Below are 23,460 nucleotides of genomic sequence, written 5' to 3' on the forward strand. Positions count from 1 at the left end.
CTATTTTTTATTTTCAAAATTTAATAGTAATTCCCTCATTATTCTTTGAAATTTTACTCCCTTCTTAATCTTCCAATACATTTGTTTTGAAAGGCACTATTGAGAAAGGATTCGCAATCATAACATTTTACTTTCGTGCACTTAAATCTATCAAGTAATCAGACTGTGATTCAATTAAATTTGTTCATGACATTTGTATAGAAGTAGATAATTTCATAGAAATCAAAACATGATGAAGGGCGGTGCCTGTGGCTCAGTGAGTAGGGCCCCGGCCCCATATGCCGAGGGTGGCGGGTTCAAACCCAGCCCCGGCCAAACTGCAACAAAAATAGCCGGGTGTTGTGGTGGGCGCCTGTAGTCCCAGCTGCTTGGGAGACTGAGGCAAGAGAATCACGTAAGCCCAAGAGTTAGAGGTTGCTGTGAGCCGTGTGACGCCACGGCACTCTACCCCAGGGCGGTACAGTGAAACTCTGTCTCTACAAAAAAAAAAAAACATGATGAAAACTTGATTATTTGGTTAAAGTCATTTGAGGAGTGGATCAGCTATAATATCTTCTTTATTTCTTTTATAAGTAGTAGATCTGTAATGTGAGCTTATTTTAATTCCTTTCTTTTGAAATTCCTTAACTTTTATAACTTGGCTTTTTGATAGGCCTTAGTATAGGTTACTGATAATTCCTTTTTATCATTCACAAATATAGCTTGAGAACTTTGGTCAGAAAGGTAAGCTAAGGTATTAATTAACAACTTAATTAGGTTGTTAACTACAAACTAGGGTTCAAGTTCTCTACCTAGGTGAGTTTTCAGTTCTGAATGATTGCTTTGGTAATTACCCTATGTCTTTGTTGATAATTTTAGTACCTATATTTCACATCCTTTTTTTTTTCTTTTTTTTGGGGGGGAGGAGGGTTTTTTTTTTGTTTTTGAGACACAGTCTCACTATGTCGCCCTTGGTAGAGTGCTGTGGCATTACAGCTTACAGCAACCTCAAACTCTTGGGCTTAAGTGATTCTCTTGCCTCAACTTCCCGAGCTGGGACTACAGGCTCCCGCCACAATACCTGGCTATTTTTCTGTTGCAGCTGTCATTGTTACTTAACTGGCCCAGGCTGGGTTCAAACCCTCCAGCCTCGGTGTATGTGGCTGGTGTGGTAATCCCTATGCTACAGGTGCTGAGGCTTTTTTTTTTTTGAGATAGAGTCTCACTATGTCACCATGGGTAGAATGCCGTGGCATCAGAGCTCATAGCAACCTCAAACTCTTGGGCTTAAGTGATTCTCTTGCCGCAGCCTCCCAAGTAGCTGGGACTACAGGCGCCCACCACAACTCCCGGCTATATTTTGGTTATAGTTATCATTGGTGTTTGGCAGGCCCAGGCTGGATTCAGCGTATGTGGCTGGCACCCTAGCCACTGAGCTACAGGTGCCAAGCCTCTTTTTTTCATAAGTAGTGATTTTAAAGGTTTGGCAGTGTTGCTGGACTTTGTTAAAATTTAAAGCTGTAGGTTAATGATAGGAGGTATTTGAGGTAGATCTATGTGGAACAGCTCAACCTTTGTCCACAACCCTCTTATCAGGTGTATGCAATCCCCTCCCCCTCATTAATTGTAACTCAACTCCTTCTCTCCACCTAGGGAGTGTTTAACCTTCAATCTAAAATCCAACCATTATTGATTTGAAATATTGGCACGTTTTATCAGTAACAAATTACTGGAGCATTCCTCTTGACACTTAATCATACTACCCTGGCACGCATTATGCCTCATGACTCCTAGTAAAAAAAAAACTTCTAAAGGAGTCATTACAATGCAATGGGAAACAAGAAACAAAAGACAAAAATAAAGTTCCTCTCCCCACCCTTGTTGAAGGAGTAGCCTTTGTTAACTACTAGCCTTTCTCTGCCTCAGTTCTTATTACATACAAAATGAAAGCTTCAAGAGGTTCTTGTGAAAATATTGGTAAGTTTAATGGGAAGTGCCTGTGGTTCAAAGGAGTAGGGCGCCGGCCCCATGTGCTGGAGGTGGTGGATTCAAACCCAGCCCGGCCAAAAACCGAAAAACTAAAAAAGAAAAAATATTGGTACGTTTAAAATTATTGTCTTGAGAGCTGAAGTTCAATCAGATAGGATGGAGGGCCTAGAGAAACAGAGAGGGATTAAAATGTGGAGAGTCTGGAATTATAGGCTGAGGAGTTGGATCATGATGTAAGGAGGCTTGCTAAGATTATTGAACATAATCATCAATATCTGTATCTTAGTTGGAAAGCAGGCAGCAGGGTAGAGAATAGAGGAGAGAGATGGAAAAGGTCCAGACAAGAGATGTTGATGGTAATTGCTGTGAAAGTTGGAAAAACGGGATTAATTCAAGAGGTAAGGAAGAGAGTCCGTTGTAGAAGCGATAGGATTTGGCTAGATGTGAGAACTGAGGAAAGTATTCAATGGAATTAGCTCTTGTGGTCTCAAGAGCTGAAGATGCTGCGCAATTAACTGAATGGAAGCACAAGAACTGCGTGTGTGAGAGAGAAATAGGTAAAGTGGGGCAGGGAATAAAGAATGATTTTGTGGCTCAATGGGTGGGGCGCCGGCCCCATATACCGAGGGTGGCGGGTTCAAACCTAGCCCCAGCCAAACTGCAACAAAAAAATAGCTGGGTGTTGTGGCGGGCGCCTGTAGTCCCAGCTGCTTGGGAGACTGAGGCAGGAGAATCGCCTGGGCCCAGAGTTGAATGTTGCTGTGAGCTGTGATGCAACAGCACTCTAACGAGGGCGACAAAGTAAGACTCTGTATGTACAAAAAAAAAAAGAAAGAAAAGAAAAAAGAATGATTTTATCTTGTTTGAAATGCCTGAGGATCACACCTGTGTGATGCTTTCCAGCTGCACACTTAGGAGTAGTTCTGGGGAAATTTCTTCCAACGAAGGAAAGAAATACTCTTGTAATGAGAACAGCTCAATCATTTTTATAGTGCTCAACCATCAGCGCCCCAAAACCTGAGGTAGTTATTAGTTACTACCTTGCCAGCAATAAAAGCTTGATTACAGCCCCTGATGGCTTATTGCGGGAAGGCCTTTGGTTCCTCCAACTTCCATAGACAAAGTGATAATAATTGTGATTAATTATTGTGTGGCACAATACAAAGACTAGATGATGCATAGTGGTTTCCAGATGGCGCCTGCAAGGGAACTGGACAGCTCCTCCAATGGCCTTATAGGCCCTTTACAGATCAGGGCCTGTCAGCCTTGAGCTGCCCCCAGCCCTGTGGGTCTGGGTTTGGGCTTTAGTGTACTTCCTTTCTCAGCGCTATGACCTTGAGCATAAGCCTCACCGTCTTTCTTCCTGGCTCACCGACCCGGACCCCCAGCGCCGAGCAGGGGGCGGGGCTGCTCCGAGGCCTGGTGCCGCCCTCTGCCGGCGGCCCCGCCCCTCCCGCCGCCGCCAGCTCCCTCTGACTGGTAGTGCGACGCGCGCCTGCGCTGGCCCTCGCCTCGGAGCAGCCATGATGGTGGGTGTTCTCCGCAGGGCCGAACTCCGGGCGCGCGGTGGGGGCGGCGGGCGCGGGGCGGACGCGGGGACCGCGCGGACCTGGCACTAATGTTTTCCTTTGTGTCTCCCCCATTCCATCCTCTCCCCCGGCGCGCCGGGCCCGTGGACCCCGCAGGAAGGCCTGGACGACGGCCCCGACTTCCTCTCAGAGGAGGACCGCGGAGTAAGTTCTCTCTCCTCCTTACTCGCTGGACCCTCCCAACCCCCCGCCTCGGCCCGCGGGTGTGGTATGGGGAGGGGTCCACCCCGCCCGAGAGGCGCTCCCTCGGTGTCGTCCGCCTTTCGGTTTCTTTGCCACCCCGCGCCCCGCCCTCCTGCAGCGCGTCCTCTCTGGGGGCCGTTTCGATTTCTAGAGGACCCGGGCCGCTTTCACGTCCTTCGCTCTAGGCCCTTCTGTGGACCTACTCCCCGGCCTGGGGCGTAGTGCAGGTTGGGATGTGGAAACGGAGGCGGGAGCTGGAACGCCCCCCACCCTCGCCACTTGGAGCTAGGAAAACCCATTCTCAGACCTTCCAGGCGGCACCTTCAATTTTCTCCCGGTGTGGACCTCAGGAACTCGCTCTCTTTCTCACACACACACATACAGTACGGGCTTATTCTCAGTTACCCTTTGGCAGGAATTTTTACGGTCGTCGAATAGCAGCTCCTCTGTAGTGACCTGCCAGATTTGGCAAAGTGCTGGTAGCCCAGGATACCTTTAACTTTTTTCTTTTCTTTTTTTTTTTTTTTGGTTTTTGGCCGGGGCTGGGTTTGAACTCGCCATCTCCGGCATATGGGACCGGCGCCCTACTCCTTGAGCCACAGGCACCGCCCCAACTTTTTTCTAATATATTAAAAAAAAATGTCTTTTACAGAGTTTCCTTGATGTTTTTTTGCCCTTAGCTTTTTTGAGGGTGATGACAATAACCGTATTTGATGCATGTATACATTGTGCAATGAGTACCACAGTCAAGCTAACATATCCATGCCCCAGCCCAAGTCACCTTTCTGTAAGAACACTTGAGATCTACTCATAGCACATTTCAAGTATACGATATATTTTTGTTTTGTTTTGAGACAGAGTCTTAAGCTGGTGCCCTGTGCAGAGTGCTGTGGCCTCATAGCTCACAGCAACCTCCAACTCCTGCACTCATGTGATTCTCTTGCCTCAGTTTTTCTATTTTTAGTAGAAACAGGGGTCTCGCTTTTGCTCAGGCTGGCCTCAAACTCATGAGCTCAAGCAATCCACCCATCTCAGTGTCCCAGAGTGCTAGGTTTACAGGCATGAGCCACTGCACCGGGCCTAGTACACATTATTATTAAATTTAATCACTATGCCATACATCACCTCTCCAGAATTTACTCATTTTTTTTTTTTGTTTGAGACAGAGTCTCACTATGTTGCCCTCTGTAGAGTGCTGTAGCATCATAGCTCACAGCAATCTCAAACTATTGGGCTCAAGCCATTCTCTTGCCTCAGCTTTCCTAGTAGCTGGGACTACAGGCACTGGCCACAGTGCCCAGCATTTTAGAGATGGGGTCTTGCACTTGGGCTTGCTGGTCTCAAACTGCTTGCCTGAGCCTCCCAGAATTGCTAGGATTACAGGTGTGAGCCACCACTTCAGGCCCAGAATTTACTCATCTTAAAACTGAAAGTTTGTAATCCCCAAATTCCAGTAACTCTTTTTCTACCCTTGATGTTATTTGAGGTTGGTTGCATTCCACTTCAGAAAGGACCTTCAGGTCTCTGATCCTCCCTTTTTCACCCCCGCTCCACCCCCAGTTGCTTCTGCCCCACGTCTACTCAATAGCAGTAATATAGTGCCTTGTACATGTGAGCACTTTTTTTTTTTTTTTTTTTTAAGAGACAGAGTCTCACTTTATGGCCCTCAGTAGAGTGCCATGGCCTCACACAGCTCACAGCAACCTCCAACTCCTGGGCTTAAGCGATTCTCTTGCTTCAGCCTCCCAAGTAGCTGGGACTACAGGCACCCGCCACAACACCCGGCTATACATGTGAGCACTTGAAAAATATTGATACAAGATAATGGTTGCTCAGCAAGAATCCATGGTTCCTTAACATTTAATGTCCCATGTTTTAGTGTTCTGTTTTGCTTTTTGTTATCCATCTTAGATAATAGGAGACACATTTGTTAGTGGATGATGGGTGATAAAATATTGTAAGGTCTTTGTTTTTTCTTTGAGACAGAGTCTCACTATGTTGCCCTCAGTAGAGTGCTATGACATCACAGCTCACAGCAAACTCAACCTCTTGGACTTAAGTGATTCTCTTGCCTCAGCCTCCCAAGTAGCTGGGACTACAGGCGCCCACCACAACGCCCGGTTATTTTTTGTTGTTGTAGTTGGCATTGTTGTTTGGCAAACCTGGGCTGGTTTCGAATTCGCTAGCCCTGGTTTATGTGGCTGGCTCCCTATCTGCTAAGCTACAGGCACCTACCCAATATTGTTAAGTTTTATTGCTGTGTGTTATAAGAGATGTAGTAGTAGGGCCAGGTGAGTGGCTCATGCCAGAGTAATCCTATCACTCTGGGAGGCAGAGGTGGGTGGATTGCCTGAGCTCACAGGTTCAAGACCAGCCTGAGCAAGTGTGATACCCTATCTCAAAAAAAAGAAAAAAAAGCCAGGCATTGTGGCAGGCACCTATAGTCCCAGTTACTAGGGAGGCTGAGCCCATGAGTTTGAGATTATGTGTGCTATGTGTGCCATGAGTTTGGGATTATGTGTGCCACGGCACTCTACTCAGAGCAATAAAGTAAAGTGAGACTCTGTTTCAAAAAAAAAAAACAGAGATGAAGTAGTATGAACTGATGACCTTTTTAAAGTTTTAAGTAATAAGAAAAATGCAGGGTGGGCTAAGTGGCCCACGCCCGTAATCCCAGCACTCTGGGAGGCCGAGGCGGGTGGATTGCCTGAGCTCATGAGTTTGAGACCAACCTGAGCAAGAGTGAGACCCTGTCTGTAAAAAAAATAGCTGGATGTTGTGGCAGGCGCCTGTAGTCTCAGCTATTCCGGAGGCTGAGGTAAGAGAATTGCTTAAACCTAAGAGTTTGAGATTGCTATGAGCTGTGACACCATGGCACTCTATGGAGGACAACTCTTTTTGGACCCTGTCTCAAAAAAAAAAGAAGAAAAAATGTCAGGATAAATATGTGTACATGTCCAGTTCTTTAATTTTGTCTTAAGGAACTGGGTGATAATTACAGTAGTAATTATAGCTAAATACTGTGTTAAGCCCCACATAGGCATCATTTCAATACTTTTCATCATTCTTTTGAACCATGGGTGTCCAACATGGCCAGCTCCCATGCTAATTTTGTGAGGACTTTTTTGCTTTATCAGATATCACGAAAAGTATGCATGGACCTTTTTTTCCCTAATCAGCTTTTGTTAGTGTTTGTATATTTACTTTTTGGCCTGAGTCTTCCAATGTGCAGCAGAAAAGAGGTTGAATAAGAGAAGGTGGTTCCTTTAGTATGCCTGTTTTTTTTTTTTTTTTGTAGAGACAAGAGTCTCACTTTATGGCCCTCGGTAGAGTGCCGTGGCCTCACACAGCTCACAGCAACCTCCAACTCCTGGGCTTCAGCGATTCTTTTGCCTCAGCCTCCCGAGTAGCTGGGACTACAGGCGCCTGCCACAACGCCCGGCTATTTTTTGGTTGCAGTTCAGCCGGGGCCGGGTTTGAACCCGCCACTCTCGGTATATGGGGCCGGCGCCTTACCGACTGAGCCACAGGCGCCGCCCAGTATGCCTGTTTTTTCATATGAGAAATCTGAACCTCAGAGAAAGTAAGTAGTCTGTGAGGGGGATAGCTGGATTTTAAACCAAGCACACAGACCAGAGTCACTGTGTATGTGTTTCTCAAAGTATCCTTGAAAGGCTTGCATTAAAATCACCTGGGCTATTTGTAAAAACAAGTTTCTGGATTCCGCACCCTTAGTATATCAGAATCTCTTAGGGTGAAAAAAGGGCAGATAACTGCTTTTCTTTCCTTCTTTTCTTTTTTTCTCTCTTCTGAGACAGGGTCTTGCTCTGTCTACTGGACTAGAGTTCAGTGACATTATCATAGCTCAAGGCAACTTCAAACTTCTGGGTTAAAGATCCTCCTCGCCTCAGCCTCTCTAGTGGCTGGGACTATCAGAATGTGCCACGGCGCCTGGTTAATTTTTGTATTTTTTTGTGGAGATGAGGTCTCTTGCTCAGGCTAGCTTAAACTCTTGGCCTCAAGCAGTCCACCCTCCTTAACCTCCCAAAGTGCTAGGACTACAGAGATGAGCCACCATACCCAGCCATAACTGCCTCACCCCATCACTACCATGATGCCATGGTAGAGTGCCATGGCATCACAACTTACAGCAACTTCTAACTCTTAGGCTCAAGCGATTCTCTTGCCTGAGTTTTTCTATTTTTAGTAGAGACGGAGGTCTTGCTCTTGCTCAGTCTGGTCTCAGACTTGTGAGCTCAAGCAGTTCACTCATCTCAGCCTCCCAGAGTGCTAGGATTACAGGCATGAGCCACTGCGCCTGGTCTCATAATTGCTTTTTTTTTTTTTTTTTAACAAATACTCAAGAAGTTTCTGGTATTCACAGAAGTTTGATTACACTGAAGAAAGTTATCTTGCTATTTCCTCAGTTCAAGAACAGGAATATCTAGCTGTTTTAAATTTCCTTAGATTGTGTTTGTCCTGATGGAATTAGATTGCCACAATTAGCAACTTTAGGCATTACACTTTTAAAAAGTACTTAGATCATCTTGTTCAGCCTTTTAAGAAAGAGAGTCTTTTTTTTTGCAGTTTTTGGCCTGGGCTGTGTTTGAACCTGCCACCTCTGGTATATGGGGCCAGTGCCCTACTCCTTGAGCCACAGGCACCGCCCTAAGAAAGAGAGTCTTGATAGAGAAAATGCATAAAGTGCATATTTGATATGAGTTGCAAAGAGGATATCATAGATTCAAAAATAATACGAGTATTTCATTCCAAGCAGCAAATAAGCAAAATTAAAGTTACTGTTTTAAAATAAGTCTTCAAACAGCATTACATTTTCATAATGATATTTGGATCAGAACAAAGCTTAGAGTCTTAGGAAAAATACTGTTTTGTGAGAAACAGGCTTTAAGACTATACAGTATTGAAAATTACTGGCCACATTTTGATCTCTTCAGCCCCACTTCTACAATAATAGGTTTTTCTCTCCCTAAAAAAGGATAGTAATGTATTATTCAGTAAACAAATGAGCCCTTTGAACTGGACATATTTTGCTTTGATGTGCTTGTTAAATAAGAATAGTAGGGCAGCAGCTCAGTGAGTAGGGTGCTGGCACCATATACAGAGGGTGGTGGGTTCAAACCTGGCCCAGCCAAACTGCAACAAAAAAATAGCCAGGTGTTGTGGCGGGCACCTGTAGTCCCAGCTACTCGGGAGGCTGAGGCAAGAGAATTGCCTAAGTCCAAGAGCTGGAGGTTGCTGTGAGCTGTGACGACGCCAGGCCACTCTATTGAGGGCGACAAAGTGAGACTCTGTCTCTTAAAAAAAAAAGAGCAGTGCATGCCAGAGTGATGTCATAATTCTTTCTTAGCATTTAATTTCAATTCTAAATAATATGTTTATTGTTTCTAAAGTGATGGTAGGTGGAGTAACTACACCTTCTCTTGCACTCAGCCTTGCTCTTCCGTGTATATTCCTTATCTTCATTAATAACATCATTTTCCATTTGTGTAGGCAAGAAACTTCTGAATCATATCCTGCATCTTAATAGCAGAACAGTCACTGAGGCCAGTTAATTCACCTTGGAAATGTTGTCTAACGTGGGGTGGGGAACCTTTTCATGTTGGAAGGCCATATTAATTTTGCTCTAATCAGCCCAGGTGTGGTGGCTCACACCTGTAATCGTAGCACTCTCAGAGGCTGAGGCGGGAGGATCACTTGAGCTAAGTAGTTTAAGACCAGCCTGAGCAAAGGCCAGACCCCATTTCTACTAAAAATAGAAAAACGACCTGGGTATTGTGGCAGGAGACTGAGGCAGGAGGACTGCTTGAGCTTAGGAGTTTGAGGTTGCTGTGAACTAGGCTGAGGCTACAGCAACTCTTAACTCAAGTGACAGAGTGAGACTTTGTCTTTAAAAAAAAGAGCAGAGAACGTCTGAATCTTTTAATATTTTTTCTAATCTGTGCAGGAGGTGCACCATACATAACACTCACTACATTTTCCAAATTCAGTCCAACTTCATGACATTTATCTTCTTTTCTTTCTTTCTTTTTTTTTTAATAACATTTATCTTGAAAGTTGTCAAAGATATCTATTCTTTGGGTTCTGTTTGCAAGAGTACCCAAAGCAACTGAATCTTCTGTTATCTGAATGAAGTATAAAACCTGTGCTGAGTCAGTAGTATCAGTTGACTTATCCAAAGTTAGTGAATAATATATATTTTTCTTTTGAAGTGTTGCATGAAGTTGCTCTGTTAAGTTGAAGGTTGATTTATGCTGCTGATCAGTTATAGTTCTCCTTGAAAAGAGGCAGTTGTTAGTACTTTGAAATGTTAACAGGGTCTGAACATCCTACATCTTTAACAATGCTTTCGTTTACAATTTCTACATTACTGAATGGCTTCCTTTTTTTCCTGAGCATATAAGCTGCTTTATAAGTTGCTTCAGTGGCATTATTTCCAGGTCTTATTGCTGCTTCAAAGAATTGTCTTTGCTGTTGCTTTTTAGCTTTTAACTTCTGCAATAGAACCTTTTGTACTTCTCCCTCTTATTTAAAGTATTTGTGGTCCTTATGAGTGTTATAATGCTGATGAGCTTTGAATTTCTTTAATGTTGATATTGCAGTATCATAAAGCAAGCAAATCATCTTTAACAGAAACAAAATAATATTGAAATTCTCAATCCTCCTTAAAATACTTAACATATCTGATTTCTTCCATTAGCTTTCTCTTGGTCTTCTGGTCTTCTTTGACATGTCTGAGCTCATCAGACAGAATTAAAGAATACTATCGAACTGGGTGACTGTTCATAAATTCCACTTCAAACAGAAACACAGTGCACCGTCGTCAAAACTTGATACCAGACTGGTGTATTTGACCATCAGTATTTGCCATCCAACTTCCTGTGGTAGTGGCACCAGTCAGGCAGGGGAAGTGAGAACTACATCATGAGTGTAGCAGCCATTAGTTTAGCCCTTATGGCTTACTAATGTTCAAATTGTGCCTGTCCATCTGGGAGGATTATTTCATTGAAACTTACTTTATTCTTTGGTATTTTGATACATTCACTTCAAAAATAAAATTTAGAAGACAAAAATGTATTAATAAAAGTAAAAAGGATTTGTTCTGTAAAATTTGGCTTTGATCAAAAGGCCACATGTAAGGGCCTAGAAGGCCACAGGTTACCTACCCCGTCTAACCCATCTTTGAGTTACTTGGCCCCAGTTAAGGTCCTTGCTTCTTCTTGCCTGTTTTGTAGCAGAATCTGTCATTAGTTTCTGTCTTTAGTTTTCCTGCTTCCCAATCCAACCTTCACATTACTTATATTAATAATTAAAATGTAATTGGAAGTATGGCCTTCAAGGTCCTTAAGAAGGGCCTTTTGACTAAATTCAAATTTTATGAAACAAAGTATTAAAAGGGGTGCTACAGAGAAAGATGGAATTTTTCTTCCCTCATTTGGTACTTAAACAAGTGGAAGAGGGATAAAAGGGGACAGTCTTGAAATCAGAAGGCCACAGTTTCACCACCCCAAAAGGACTTACTTGGATCTCATTTTTTGGGGAGGGGGAGTAAGGTTCAAACTTCTTAGCATTCAACAGTGCTCTTAGCTGTTTCTGCTGGCTTCATTTGTCAGTCTACATGTCCCCTCCCCAGGTACTCTCCTCTACGTGCACATTAATGTGTGCTTTATACATGCATTTCAGTGTTGTAGAGTGCTTTTCTTCCTTAGCTTTTCTTTCAAGGCTCAGCTCAGATGTTTGCATTTTGTTTTGTACCTACAAGGCATTTAGCTTAAACATATTCTACCTTTATGGATAGCTGCTTTCATATAAAATGTGGCATACTTTGTGTTGGCTGAGGATACAAAGATGAGTGATATAGTTCCTGCTCTGTGTGGCCTGAGGCCACTCTGAGGGAGATGGAGTTATAATCCCCTTGTGATTAACTGCCATGGAAGTATAGAGTAGAGAGTTTTAACTGGGGGGTGGGGGGAAGGCCAGTAGGAAAGACAAAGTAATAGTTACTTACACAGCATTTACTGCATGCCAGGGACTTTTCATATGTTAAGTCAGGCCATACAACCAGAAGGAGTTGCAGCTAAACAGATGCAGCTCTAGGACCTTGGATGTCACTCAGCTTGCCAGGAAATAGGATGACATGTGTTGGTAAGGTGGTTCCACTTGGAGCGCCTATTCTTATTGGAGCAAGGGTCGCAAAGGTGTATGTCGAGTATACACCACATAATGATAAAGACTCCAGGCAGTGGGAAGTGCTGAGGGATTTCAAGCTGGGTAAGACATATGCCTAAATAAAATGAACTTTATAGGCTTGGCGCCCATAGCACAGTGGTTATAGCGCCAGCCACGTACACCCAGGCTGGCGGGTTCAAATCCAGCCTGGCCAGCTAAACAACAATGACAACAACAACAACAAAATAGCCAGGCGTTGTGGCGGGCGCCTATAGTCCCAGCTACTTGGGAGGCTGAGGCAAGAGAATCGCGTAAGCCCAAGAGTTGGAGGTTGCTGTGAGCTGTGACACCACAGCACTTTACCCAGGGCAACAGCTTGAGACTCTGCCTTAAATAAATAAATTAATTAATTAATAAAAATAAAATGAGCTTTGTAGATTATTGGAATGTGGAGGGTGGATTGATGCTTCCTTGAAGTAGCAACGAAAATAATTTTATGGTTGGGGGTCACCACAACATGAGGAACTGCATTAAAGGGTCGCGGCATTAGGAAGATTGAGAACCACTGATTTAAAGTATAGTAGATGGTGCAATGACAAAAATGAGGAAGGGATAGGCATTTGGGGGCAGGGATGGGATGATGGATGGTTTGAGCTGCAATTTTAGGGTGCCTGGGAAAGGCCTTCCTGAGAAAGACTTGAAGAAAAGTGAGCCATGCAGGTAGATTTTGGGGGCAGAATACACCTGGCAGAGGGCGCGGTAGGTACAAAGACTCCCGAGGTACCAGCATGAATGTGGGTTCAAGGAACAATGCGGAGCCCATATGGCAGGACTGCAGTGAGCCAGAGGACAGTAGATTAGTCAGAGAGATGATGTCAGATGGAGTTTTTACAGTGTATGGTGGGCCACTGTGAGGTCTTTGGCTTTTCTCCAAGTGAAAACCCGTTAGATTTTTGAGTAGAGGAAAGTTTACTAGTTTAATGAGATCATAGAGGTGGCTCTGTAGGGAATAGATTTAATTGGGGCAAGGGAAGAAACAAGACCAGTTGTGAGGGTATTGAAATAAAGTTATTTTCTTTCTTTTCTTATTTCCTCCTTCCTCTTTTTCCTATATACCCATCCATCTCTATACATTTACTTTTCTGGCAAATATAAACAACTGATTTTTTTTTTTTTTTTCTTATAGAGACAGAGTCTCACTCCATGGCCCTCGGTAGAGTGCCGTGGCCTCACACAGCTGACAGCAACCTCCAACTTCCTGGGCTTAAGCGATTCTCCTGCCCCAGCCTCCCGAGTAGCTGGGACTACAGGCGCCCGCCACAACGCCCGGCTATCTTTTGGTTGCAGTTCGGCCGGGGCCGGGCTTGAACCCGCCACCCTCGGTATATGGGGCTGGCGCCTTACTGACTGAGCCACAGGCGCTGCCCAACAACTGATTTTTTTTTTTAGGAATGTTCTAAGCTAGATCCTTTATGGTAAACTAGTCAGCTTAGTAACTAGTAGCGAATGTCTTCTTTTGTAAGTATATATGGTGAATTTAACTACCAGAAGCAGGTTAGGGTCATTAAATTATTTTTCTTTTTTTTTTTTTTTTTTTTGCAGTTTTTGGCTGGGGCTGGGTTTGAACAAGCCACCTCCAGCATATGGGGCCAGTGCCCTGCTTCGTTGAGCCACAGGCGCTGCCCTTATTTTTCTACTAGTAATGGTATTTGTATTGCTGAATTCACATTCTGTATCTTAGCCTTTCTCTTGCCCAGTGACACAAATATTTAACCTAGTTAGTCTCTAACAAAGTACAAAGTTCACTGGCCCAGATAAAGATTAAACCACTGAATATAATCTAGTTAGAAATTTTCTTAAACTGAACTTAGTGATTACAGAAAGTTAATTAAATTTTGTGGGTGGTGCCTGTAGCTCAGTGGGTAGTGCGCCAGCCTTTTACACTTGGCTGGAGGGTTTGAACCCAGCCTGGGCCAGCTAAAACAACAATGACAACTGCAACAACAACAAAAATAGCTGGGCATTGTGGTGGCACCTGCAGTCCCAGCTACTTGGGAGGCTGAGGCAAGAGAATCACTTAAGCCCAAGAGCTTGAGGTTGCTGTGAGCTGTGATGCCACGGCACTCTACCCAGGGCAATACAGTGAGACTGTCTTAAAAAAAAAAAAAAGTTATAATCAAAAAAGTCAATTACTATTGCTGTAATCTTAGCACTCTGGGAGGCTGAGGCAAGACAGTTGTTTAAACTTAGGAGTTCAAGACCAGCATGAGCAAGAGTGATACCATGACTCTACTAAAAGTAGAGGCAAGATGTTTGGTGCCTATGGTCCTAGCTACATAGGAGGGTGAGGCAGGAGGAACGCTTGAACCCAGGAATTTGAGGTTGCTATGTGCTAGGTTCAAAAACTGTATGATAAATGTACTAGTTTCCTATGGCTGCTGTAAGACATTAACTTGGTAGCATAAAACAACAGAAATTTATTTTCTCAAGTTCTCGAGGCCAGAAGTCGGAAATCAGGATCCTTGAGTTGGAATCAAGGTGTCAGCTGGCAGAGCCATGACTGCCTTCAGAGGCTCTAAGGAAGAATTCCTTGCCTCTTCCAGCTTTTTAGTGACTGACAGCAATGCTTGGTTTGTGGTTGTATTGTTTTAATGTCTGCTGCCATAGTCACATTGTCTTCTCATTATTAGAATATTTTGTCTGTGTCAGATTTTTGCCTTTTATAAAGATACAAATGTTTGGGCTCAGTGCCCGTAGCTCAGTGATTAGGGCCCGGCCACAATGAGGCTGGTGTGTTCAAGCCTGGCCCAGGCCTACTGAACAACAATGACAACTGCAACAAAAAAATAGCTGGGTGCTTGTAGGCCCAGCTACTTGGGAGGCTGAGCCAAGAGAATCACTTAAGCCCAAGAGTTTGAGGTTGCTGTGAGCTGTGAGGCCACAGCACCCTACCAAGGGTGACATAGAGAGACTGTCTCCAAAAAAAAAAAAGAGATGTTTGCATTTAAGGCCTACCTCAATAACCCATCCCAAAAATCTTTAATTGAAGCACATCTACAAAGTCCTGTTTTGCCATATATGGTAATTTACAGGTTCCAGGGATTTGGATGTAGGTATCTTTTGGAGAGCCGTTATTTGGCTGACCACAATAAACATCTTAAAAGCAGCCTGAATCTGCTGAATGAAGAGAAAAAAAGAAACATTTCTTGAACTAGGATTAAGGTAGGGAATTGGAAGAGGTAGGAAGGACAATATGAAGACATGATAAGACTAAATAGAAGCAAGAAAACCAAAGAAATATTCTTTAGTGTTTCCAATATTGCAAAAGCAATGAGATAGTGGGAAAATGAAAAGTTTTGAAACCTTTGTTATTTAAGGCCATTGTTAATTTCCTTTTTTAATCTTACAGTGTGCTACATGTAACATTGAGCACAATAAACATTTTAAGTTATTTTTATTTATAACCAGCCTGTACAACATAGCAAGACCCTGTATCTACAAAAAAAAACAGAAAAATTACCAAGCCTGATGGCATGTGCCTACTCAGGAGGGTGAGGCAAGAGGATCGCTTGAGCCCAGCACTATGATAACACCACTGCACTGTAGGCCAGGCAACAGAATGATATTCTGTCTTTAAAAAAAAAAAAAATTTTATGTGTAAGTTTAGGGTATATATGTTTAAAAATATGTTGCTGATTGAAATTTAATATGAACTTATTAGTAAAATTTTTGTTGAAGGCCATCATATGTATTATACCAAAGTAAAGTGATCAATTAATTGATTTTTTTGAATCTTTGGTTGTATTTTATGTAATGTGTTTATTTTCTTAACTTTTCTTTTTTGAGACAGTCTCACTTTGTCGCCCTCTGTAGAGTACCAGACTCACAACAACCTCAAACTGTTGGGCTCAAGTGATTCTCTTGCCTCAGCCTCCTGAGTAGCTGTGACTACAGGTGCCCACACATCATCTGCCTATTTTTAGAGATGAGGTCTTGCTCTGGCTTAGGCTGGTCTCAAACCTGTGAGCTCAAGCAGTCCACCTACGTTGGCCTCCCAAGTGCTAGGAGTGTTTATTTTTTTTAAAGCATGTTTATTCAATTGAGAACCATTACAAAAGAAAATGGATGTAAGTGAACATTTTTATTACTAGTAAAGTTAACCCTATTTAATAAGAAACTGTAAAATTGTTTGATGCCACAAGATTTCACAAGGCTTTTCTCCTATTTATGAAAGTACTACATGCATATAATGGAGAATAAGAGAATATATAAAGAAAATTCATTATTTTTCACATTTTGGTATATTTCCTATAAGTCTTGTGTATTTTTTTTTTGGTTGTTTGTAGAGACAGAGTCTCACTTTATGGCCCTCGGTAGAGTGCTGTGGCCTCACACAGCCCACAGTAACCTCCAACTCCTGGGCTTAAGCGATTCTCCTGCCTCAGTCTCCCAAGCAGCTGGGACCACAGGCGCCCACCACAACGCCCGGCCTTTTTTTTTTTTTTTTTTTTTTTTTTTTGTGGAGACAGAGTCTCACTTTATGGCCCTCAGTAGAGTGCCGTGGCTTCACACAGCTCACAGCAACCTCCAACTCCTGGGCTTAAGCGATTCTCTTGCCTCAGCCTCCCGAGTAGCTGGGACTACAGGCGCCCGCCACAACGCCCGGCTATTTTTTGGTTGCAGTTTGGCCGGGGCCGGGTTTGAACCCGTCACCCTCGGTATATGGGGCCAGCGCCTTACCGACTGAGCCACAGGTGCCGCCCCGGCCATTTTTTTTTGGTTGTAGTTTGGCCGGGGCTGGGCTTGAACCTGCCACCCTCGGTACATGGGGCCAGCGCCCTACCGACTGAGCCACAGGCGCCGCCCAAGTCTTGTGTATATTTTTAAACATGTAATTGAGATCACTGAGTATAAACAGTTTTGCTTCTGGCATTTTTTTCATTTATATTGTAATTAAAATTTGAAGTACTCATGAATAGGTGAGATTTCCAAAGTCCTGGATTTACAACTAGAGTACTATATTTGCAACAGGCCAATTGGATTTTAAATATTTTATATTTTTGTAGCTGGCTAAGACTTTATCTGTTGGCGTATTTGACTCTTGTAAGTCTTCAAATTACCTATTTTTCAATAGTTATTGCTTGGGAAAAAATACGCGGGAGTGGGACATAATCCTGGCACTTTGGGAGGCCAAGGTAGGAGGACTGCTTGAGGTCAGGAGTTTAAGCTATATAGTAAGACCCCATTGTACAAAAAAACTTGAAATTAGCTGGTCATGGTATCATGCGCCTGTAGTCCTGCCAGGAGAATAGCTTGAGCTGTGGAGTTGGAGGTTGCAGGGAGCAGTGACTGTGCCACTATGCTCCACTATGGATGACAGAGCAAGACCCTGTCTCAAAAAAAAAAAAAAAAAAAAAGGATGAAATTTAAAAATTATAAGTGGAAAAGTCTTCTCATAGATAAGTAAGTGGAAGCACTAAATAGGGAACATATCTAGTTCTTCACTGTATTGTAGCTTGTAGGGTTATTTGAGTATTTACTATATTAATATTTTTCTTAGTAATTTATATATATGTAACATATTTAGCTATATTCGATAGTTTCACTGTATATTCCTGAATTGAAAGAAGCAATAGAGATAAAATTATTGCTCAAAATTCTTTTTCTTTTTTTTTTTTTTTTTAGAGATAGGGTCTTACTCTGTTGCCTGGGCTAGAGTGCAGCAGTGCTATCATCACAGCTCACTGCAACCTCAAATTCCTGGGCTCAAGTGATCACCTGCATCATCTTCCTGAGTAACTGAGACAACAGGCATGTCCTACCAGTCTGGGGCTAATTTTTAAATTTTTTGTGCTAGGATTATAGGCATGATCCACCATGCCTAAGACTCATTTCTTAATTTTAGAACATTGAGCTTTAATGGACCATCTTCTTAGAAGATAGTTTTCATTTTGGATGGAACTATAATGAATCATGGTTAGCTCTGTGACTTATATAAAGCAAGAGTATAATTGAATGGGGTAGAATGAAAATTGGTTATGATATTAGCATAAAAAGCACCTGCACTAAAAAATATATATGGTGATTAAGTTAATTGGACTACTTTTTTTTTTTTTTAGAAACAGAGTTTCACTTTGAAGTCCTTGGTAGAGTGCAATGGTGTCACAGCTCACAGCAACCTCTAGCTCTTGGGCTTAGGCGAGTAAGTGGGACTACAGCGAGTAACTGGAACTATAGGTGCCTGCCACAATGCCCAGCTATTTTTTTAGTTGCAGTTTGGCTGGGGCTGGATTTGAGCCCGCCACCCTTGGTATATGGGGCCAGTACCCTATTCAGTGAGCCACAGGTGCTGCCCCGGACTACCTTTTAACACTTGAGTCTTTTGTTGGTTTGGTTTGATTTTTGCATTGTCTTATTGGGTAGAAGAAGGAAATTATATAAAAGCATACAAAATTTTTATTAGGATATTTTCTTTTTCTAGCTTAAAGCGATAAATGTGGATCTTCAAAGTGATGCTGCTCTGCAGGTGGATATTTCTGATGCTCTTAGTGAGAGAGACAAAGTAAAATTCACTGTTCACACAAAGGTAAATGTGATTTTGTGCTTTGTATTATTTTAACAATTTCTTGTGCTAATGTTACATATGTAATAATATGTTGAGTGGGACTTAGGTTTTGAATATAATTAGAAAGAGACTATATTTTAGTTTATAATTCACTGCTATGGTTTTTCTTCTGGGGTTTGTTTGTTTGAGACAGAGCCTCAAGAGTAGAGTGCTGTGGCATCACAGCTCACAGCAACCTTCAACTCGGGGGCTCAAGCGATTTTCCTGCCTCTGCCTCCCAAGTAGCTGAGACTACAGGCATTCGCCACAATGCCCGGCTGTTTTTTGCTTGCAGCTGACATTGTTTGGCGGGCCCAGGCTGGATTCGAACCCGCCAGCTCAGGTGTATGTGGCTGGTGCCTTAGCCGCTTGAGCCACAGACACCGAGCCTGTTTTTTTTTTTTTTTTTTTTTTTGAGACAGAGTCTCATTTTGTCACCCTGGGCAGAGTACCATGGCATCATAGTTCAACAGCAACCTCACACTCCTGGGCTCTAGTGATTCTCTTGTCTCAGCCTCCTGAGTAGCTGGGATTACAGGTGCCCACCATGGTACCCAGCTATTTTTAGAGTCTTGATCTCGCTGTAGCTCAGGCTGGTATCGAGCTTGTGAGCTCAGGCATTCCCCCTGCCTCAGCTTCTCAAGAGTGTTGAGATTAAGGCATGAGCCACCATGCCGGGCCTGTTTTTTGTTTTTTGGGTTTTCCTTCTTTTTTCTTTTTTGACAGAGCCTCACTCTGTCACCCCAGGCTAGAGTGCCCTGGTATTAGCCTAACTCACAGCAACCTCAAACTCCTGAGCTCAAGCAGTCCTACTTCAGCCTGCCTACTAGCTGGGCCTACAAGCATCCACTACAATACCTGGCTAATTTTTCTATTTTTAGTAGAGACAGGGTCTCACTCTTGCTTGGGCTGGTCTGAAACTCCTGGCCTCAAGCAGTCCTCGGGCTTCACCTTCCCAAAGTGCTACGATGACAGGTGTGAACTATCGTGCCCACCTATTTTAACTGCTATTTTACCAAAAAAAGTTTTAGAGAAGTGTATTTTTAAAATTAATATTATGGGGTGTGTCTTTTTGGATTTTTGCTTTTTTTTTTCTTTGCAGTTTTTGGCCAGGGCTGGGTTTGGGTTTGAACCTGCCACCTCTGGCATGTGGGGCCAACGCCCTACTTCTTTGAGCCACAGGTGCCACGCTGGATTTTTGCTTTTTTTGAAATGGAGTTTTGCTCTGTCACCCAGGCTAGAGTCTAGTGTCATCATCATACCAACCTCAAATGTCCAGGTTCAAGCATCTTTCTTGTTTCAGACACCCACGAAGCTAGAACTACAGTTGTGTGCCATCATGCCTAGCTAGTTTTTCTATTTTTTTTTTTTTTTTTTGTTGGTAGAGACAGAGTCTCGCTCTGTCACCCTTGGTAGAGTGCCATAGCATCACACAGCTCACAGCAACCTCCAATTCCTGGGCTTAGGCGATTCTCTGGCCTCAGCCTCCTGAGTAGCTGGGACTACAGGCACCCGCCACAGTGCCTGACTATTTTTTTTTTTTGTAGAGACAGCGTCTTACTGTACCGCCCTCGAGTAGAGTGCAGTGACGTCACAGCTCATAGCAACCTCTAACTCTTGGGCTTACGCGATTCTCTTGCCTCAGCCTCCCAAGCAGCTGGGACTACAGGCGCCCACCACAATGCCCAGCTATTTTTTTGTTGCAGTTTGGCAGGGGCTGGGTTTGAGCCCGCCACCCTCGGCATATGGGGCCGGTGCCCTACTCACTGAGCCACAGGCACCGCCCCTAGTTTTTCTATTTTTTTGTGGAAATGAAGTCTTGCCCAGGCTGGTCTCAGACTCTTGGCTTCAAGCAATCTTCCTGCCTCGACCTCCCAAAGGTGTGTACTGCCAGGCCAATATTTTGAGAATTAATCATAGAAGCTAGACATGCTACAAATTTAATTTTCTCTAGATTATCTTTTACCATTTTTGTTGTTTTCAATTTTTCTGTGTTCTTTCTATTGGTCAGATGACTATTTTACAAATTATTCTATTTTTTTTTTTTTTTTTTGAGACAGAGCCTCAAGCTGTTGCCCTGGGTAGAGTGCTGTGGCATCATAGCTCACAGTAACCTCAAACTCCTGGGCTCAAGCGAGTCTCCTGTCTCCATGTCCCAAGTAGCTGGGACTGCAGGCGCCCGCCACAACGCCTGGCTATTTTTTGGTTGCAGCCGTCATTGTTGTTTGGCGGGCTGGGCTGGATTTGAACCCTCCAGCTCAGGTGTACGTGGCTGGTGCCTTAGCTGCTTGAGCCACAGGCGCTGAGCCTTACAAATTATTCTTACTAGATCTCAGTTCTTAACGCACATTTTCAGATTGCATGTATATTTTCCTTTGAATAGTTGAATTTGAAATATGTTAATAAGAAAATTTTTTAGTATGGTAACAGCAGGGCTGGGTGCGGTGGCTCACACCTATACTCGGGGAGGCCGAGGCGGGTGGATTGCCTGTGCACGAGCAAGACCTCCGTCTCTAAAACTAGCTGGACGTTGTAGCAGGTACCTATAGTCCCAGCTACTTGAGAGGCTGAGGCAAGAGAATTGCTTGAGCCCAAGAGTCTGAGGTTGCTGTAAGCTATGATACCATAGCACTCAAACGGGGATGAAGAAGTGAGACTCTTCAAAAGAAAAAAGTAGTGGTAGCAGTACAATATAAGTCTGTTAACCATCTTTGCCACAATCTGAGGACAATTTTATCTGGGTATCTCAGTGTTCAATAATAGACTTTAAAGACACTGTATGGTTTTTCATATAAGACTGATTTTTTTTTTTTGTTTTTTTGAGACAGGGCCTCAAGCTATGGCCCTGTGTAGAGTGCAATGGCATCATAGCTCACAGCAACCTCCAACTCCTGAGTTCAAGCGATTCTCCTGCCTCAGTCTCCAAAGTAGCTGGTACTACAGGTGACTGCCACAGCACCCAGCCATTTTTTTTTGGTTGCAGCCATCATTGTTTGGTGGGCCTGGGCTGGACTTGAACCCTCCAGCTCAGGTGTATGTGGCTGGCGCCTGAGCCGCTTGAGCCATAGGCGCCAAGCCATAAGACTGATTTTTTAAAAATAAGAAATAAAATGTTTATTGAAAGCTTTTTAAGCTCAGCGCCTGTAGCTCAGCGGCTAGGGTGCCAGCCACATACACCAGAGCTGGTGGGTTCGAATCCAGCCAGGCCTGCCAAACAACATTGACAACTACAACCAAAAATAGCCGGGGCTTGGGGTCTGTAGCTCAGTGGCTAGGGCGCCAGTAGCTGTAGCTGGCGGGTTCTAATCCAGCCCGGGCTTGCCAAACAGCAATGACAACTACAACCAAAAAATAGCTGGGCGTTATAGTGGGCACCTATAGTCCCAGCTACTTAGGAGGCTGAGGCAGGAGAATTGCGTAAGCCCAAGAGTTTGAGGTTGCTGTTAGCTGTGATGCCACGGCACTGTACCCAGGGTGACAGCTTGAGACTATCTCAAAAAATAAAAGAGAGTGGCACCTGTGGCTCAGTTGGTAGGCACCGACCCCATATACTGAGGGTGGCAGGTTCAAACCTGGCCCTGGCAGGACTGCAACAAAAAAAATAGCCAGGCGTTCTGGCAGGCATCTGTAGTCCCAGCTGCTGGGGAGGCTGAGGCAGGAGAATCGCCTAGGCCCAGGAGTTGGAGGTTGCTGTGAGCAGTGTGACGCCACAGCACTGTAGCAAGGGCGATAAAGTGAGACTCTGTCTCTAAAAAAAAAAAGCTTTTTAGCGTAACTTTGAATTTTATTCAAGACAATCTCTATCTTTGCAGAGTTCATTGCCAAATTTTAAACAAAACGAATTTTCTGTTGTTCGACAACATGAGGAATTCATCTGGCTTCACGATTCCTTTGTTGAAAATGAAGACTATGCAGGCTATATTGTAAGTATCAAGATTGCATTTCAATCTCAATTACTAGGAGAGTTTTAGATAATTACATGTTGAATCTTGTTTAGGAGTTTTAGTGAACTGATGTGATTTTTAAAAAAATTTCTGGTTATAGGGCGGCGCCTGTGGCTCAAGGAGTAGGGCGCCGGTCCCATATGCCGGAGGTGGTGGGTTCAAACCCAGCCCCGGCCAAAAAAAAAAAAAAAAAAAATTTCTGGTTATAAAACATTTTGGCTGCCACCTTTTATCCTAAGTTGTTTTTCATGTAGTGGGGACATGTTATATTCCCTAATTTAAACTTAAATTTTTCCTGTTCAGAGTTGAAATGGGCTTGTCTTAAGGATTAAGGCAGTGGTTCTCAACCTACGGGTTGTGACCCACAGGAACTGCATTAAAGGGCCACAGCATTAGGAAGGTTAAGAACCACTGGATTAAGGGGACATTACAAATCATACTAGTCTTTTTTTTTTTTTTAATCATACTAGTTTTGAACCCTTAGGTTGACCAATACTTAAAGTTGGAATGTCTCTTAAGAGGTTATCTAAATATGCACTAGCTGTTGCAGTCAAGAATAGATGGTCATCCTGTGTTATTGTTGGCCACATTCAAATTTCTGAAATTTAGGGCTTTTTTATAATCTAGAAGAAACTTCCAGATAAAATTCAGTTTCTTGGGTGGCGCCTGTGGCTCAGTGGGTAGGGCACTGGCCCCATATCCCAAGGGTGGCAGGTTCGGCCCCGGCCCCCTAAAAAAAAAAAAAAAAAAAAAAAATTCAGTTTCTTTGGCCGGTTGCCTGTGGCTCAGTGAGTAGGGCCCCAGCCCCATATACCAAGGGTAGTGGGTTCAAACCCGGCCCCGGCCAAACTGTAACAAAAAATAGCCAGGTGTTGTGGTGGCTGCCTATAGTCCCAGCGACTCGGGAGGTTGAGACAAGACAATTGCCTAAGCTTGAGAGCTGGAGGTTGCTGTGAGTTGTGACACCATGGCACTATACCAAGGG

At 43.6% G+C, this 23,460-nt stretch overlaps 1 protein-coding gene across 2 annotated transcripts in view; it reads left to right on the forward strand.

Moving 5' to 3' along the window:
- Positions 1-2,702: 2,702 nt before the first annotated feature.
- SNX6 (sorting nexin 6) overlaps positions 2,703-23,460 on the forward strand; it is a 63,626-nt gene continuing 42,868 nt past the window's right edge. The window contains exons 1-4 of one of the 2 annotated variants that reach the window (XM_053594692.1): positions 2,703-3,497; positions 3,654-3,701; positions 18,409-18,513; positions 22,344-22,454. In XM_053594692.1, coding sequence (XP_053450667.1) covers positions 3,492-3,497; positions 3,654-3,701; positions 18,409-18,513; positions 22,344-22,454 — 270 coding nt within the window. In that variant the 5' untranslated portion in view covers positions 2,703-3,491. The remainder of the gene's footprint in view (positions 3,498-3,653; positions 3,702-18,408; positions 18,514-22,343; positions 22,455-23,460) is intronic. The other variant, XM_053594691.1, reaches the window with a different exon arrangement.

The sequence above is a fragment of the Nycticebus coucang genome, chromosome 6 (assembly GCF_027406575.1).
Source record: "Nycticebus coucang isolate mNycCou1 chromosome 6, mNycCou1.pri, whole genome shotgun sequence".
NCBI classification, from domain to species: Eukaryota; Metazoa; Chordata; class Mammalia; order Primates; family Lorisidae; genus Nycticebus; species Nycticebus coucang.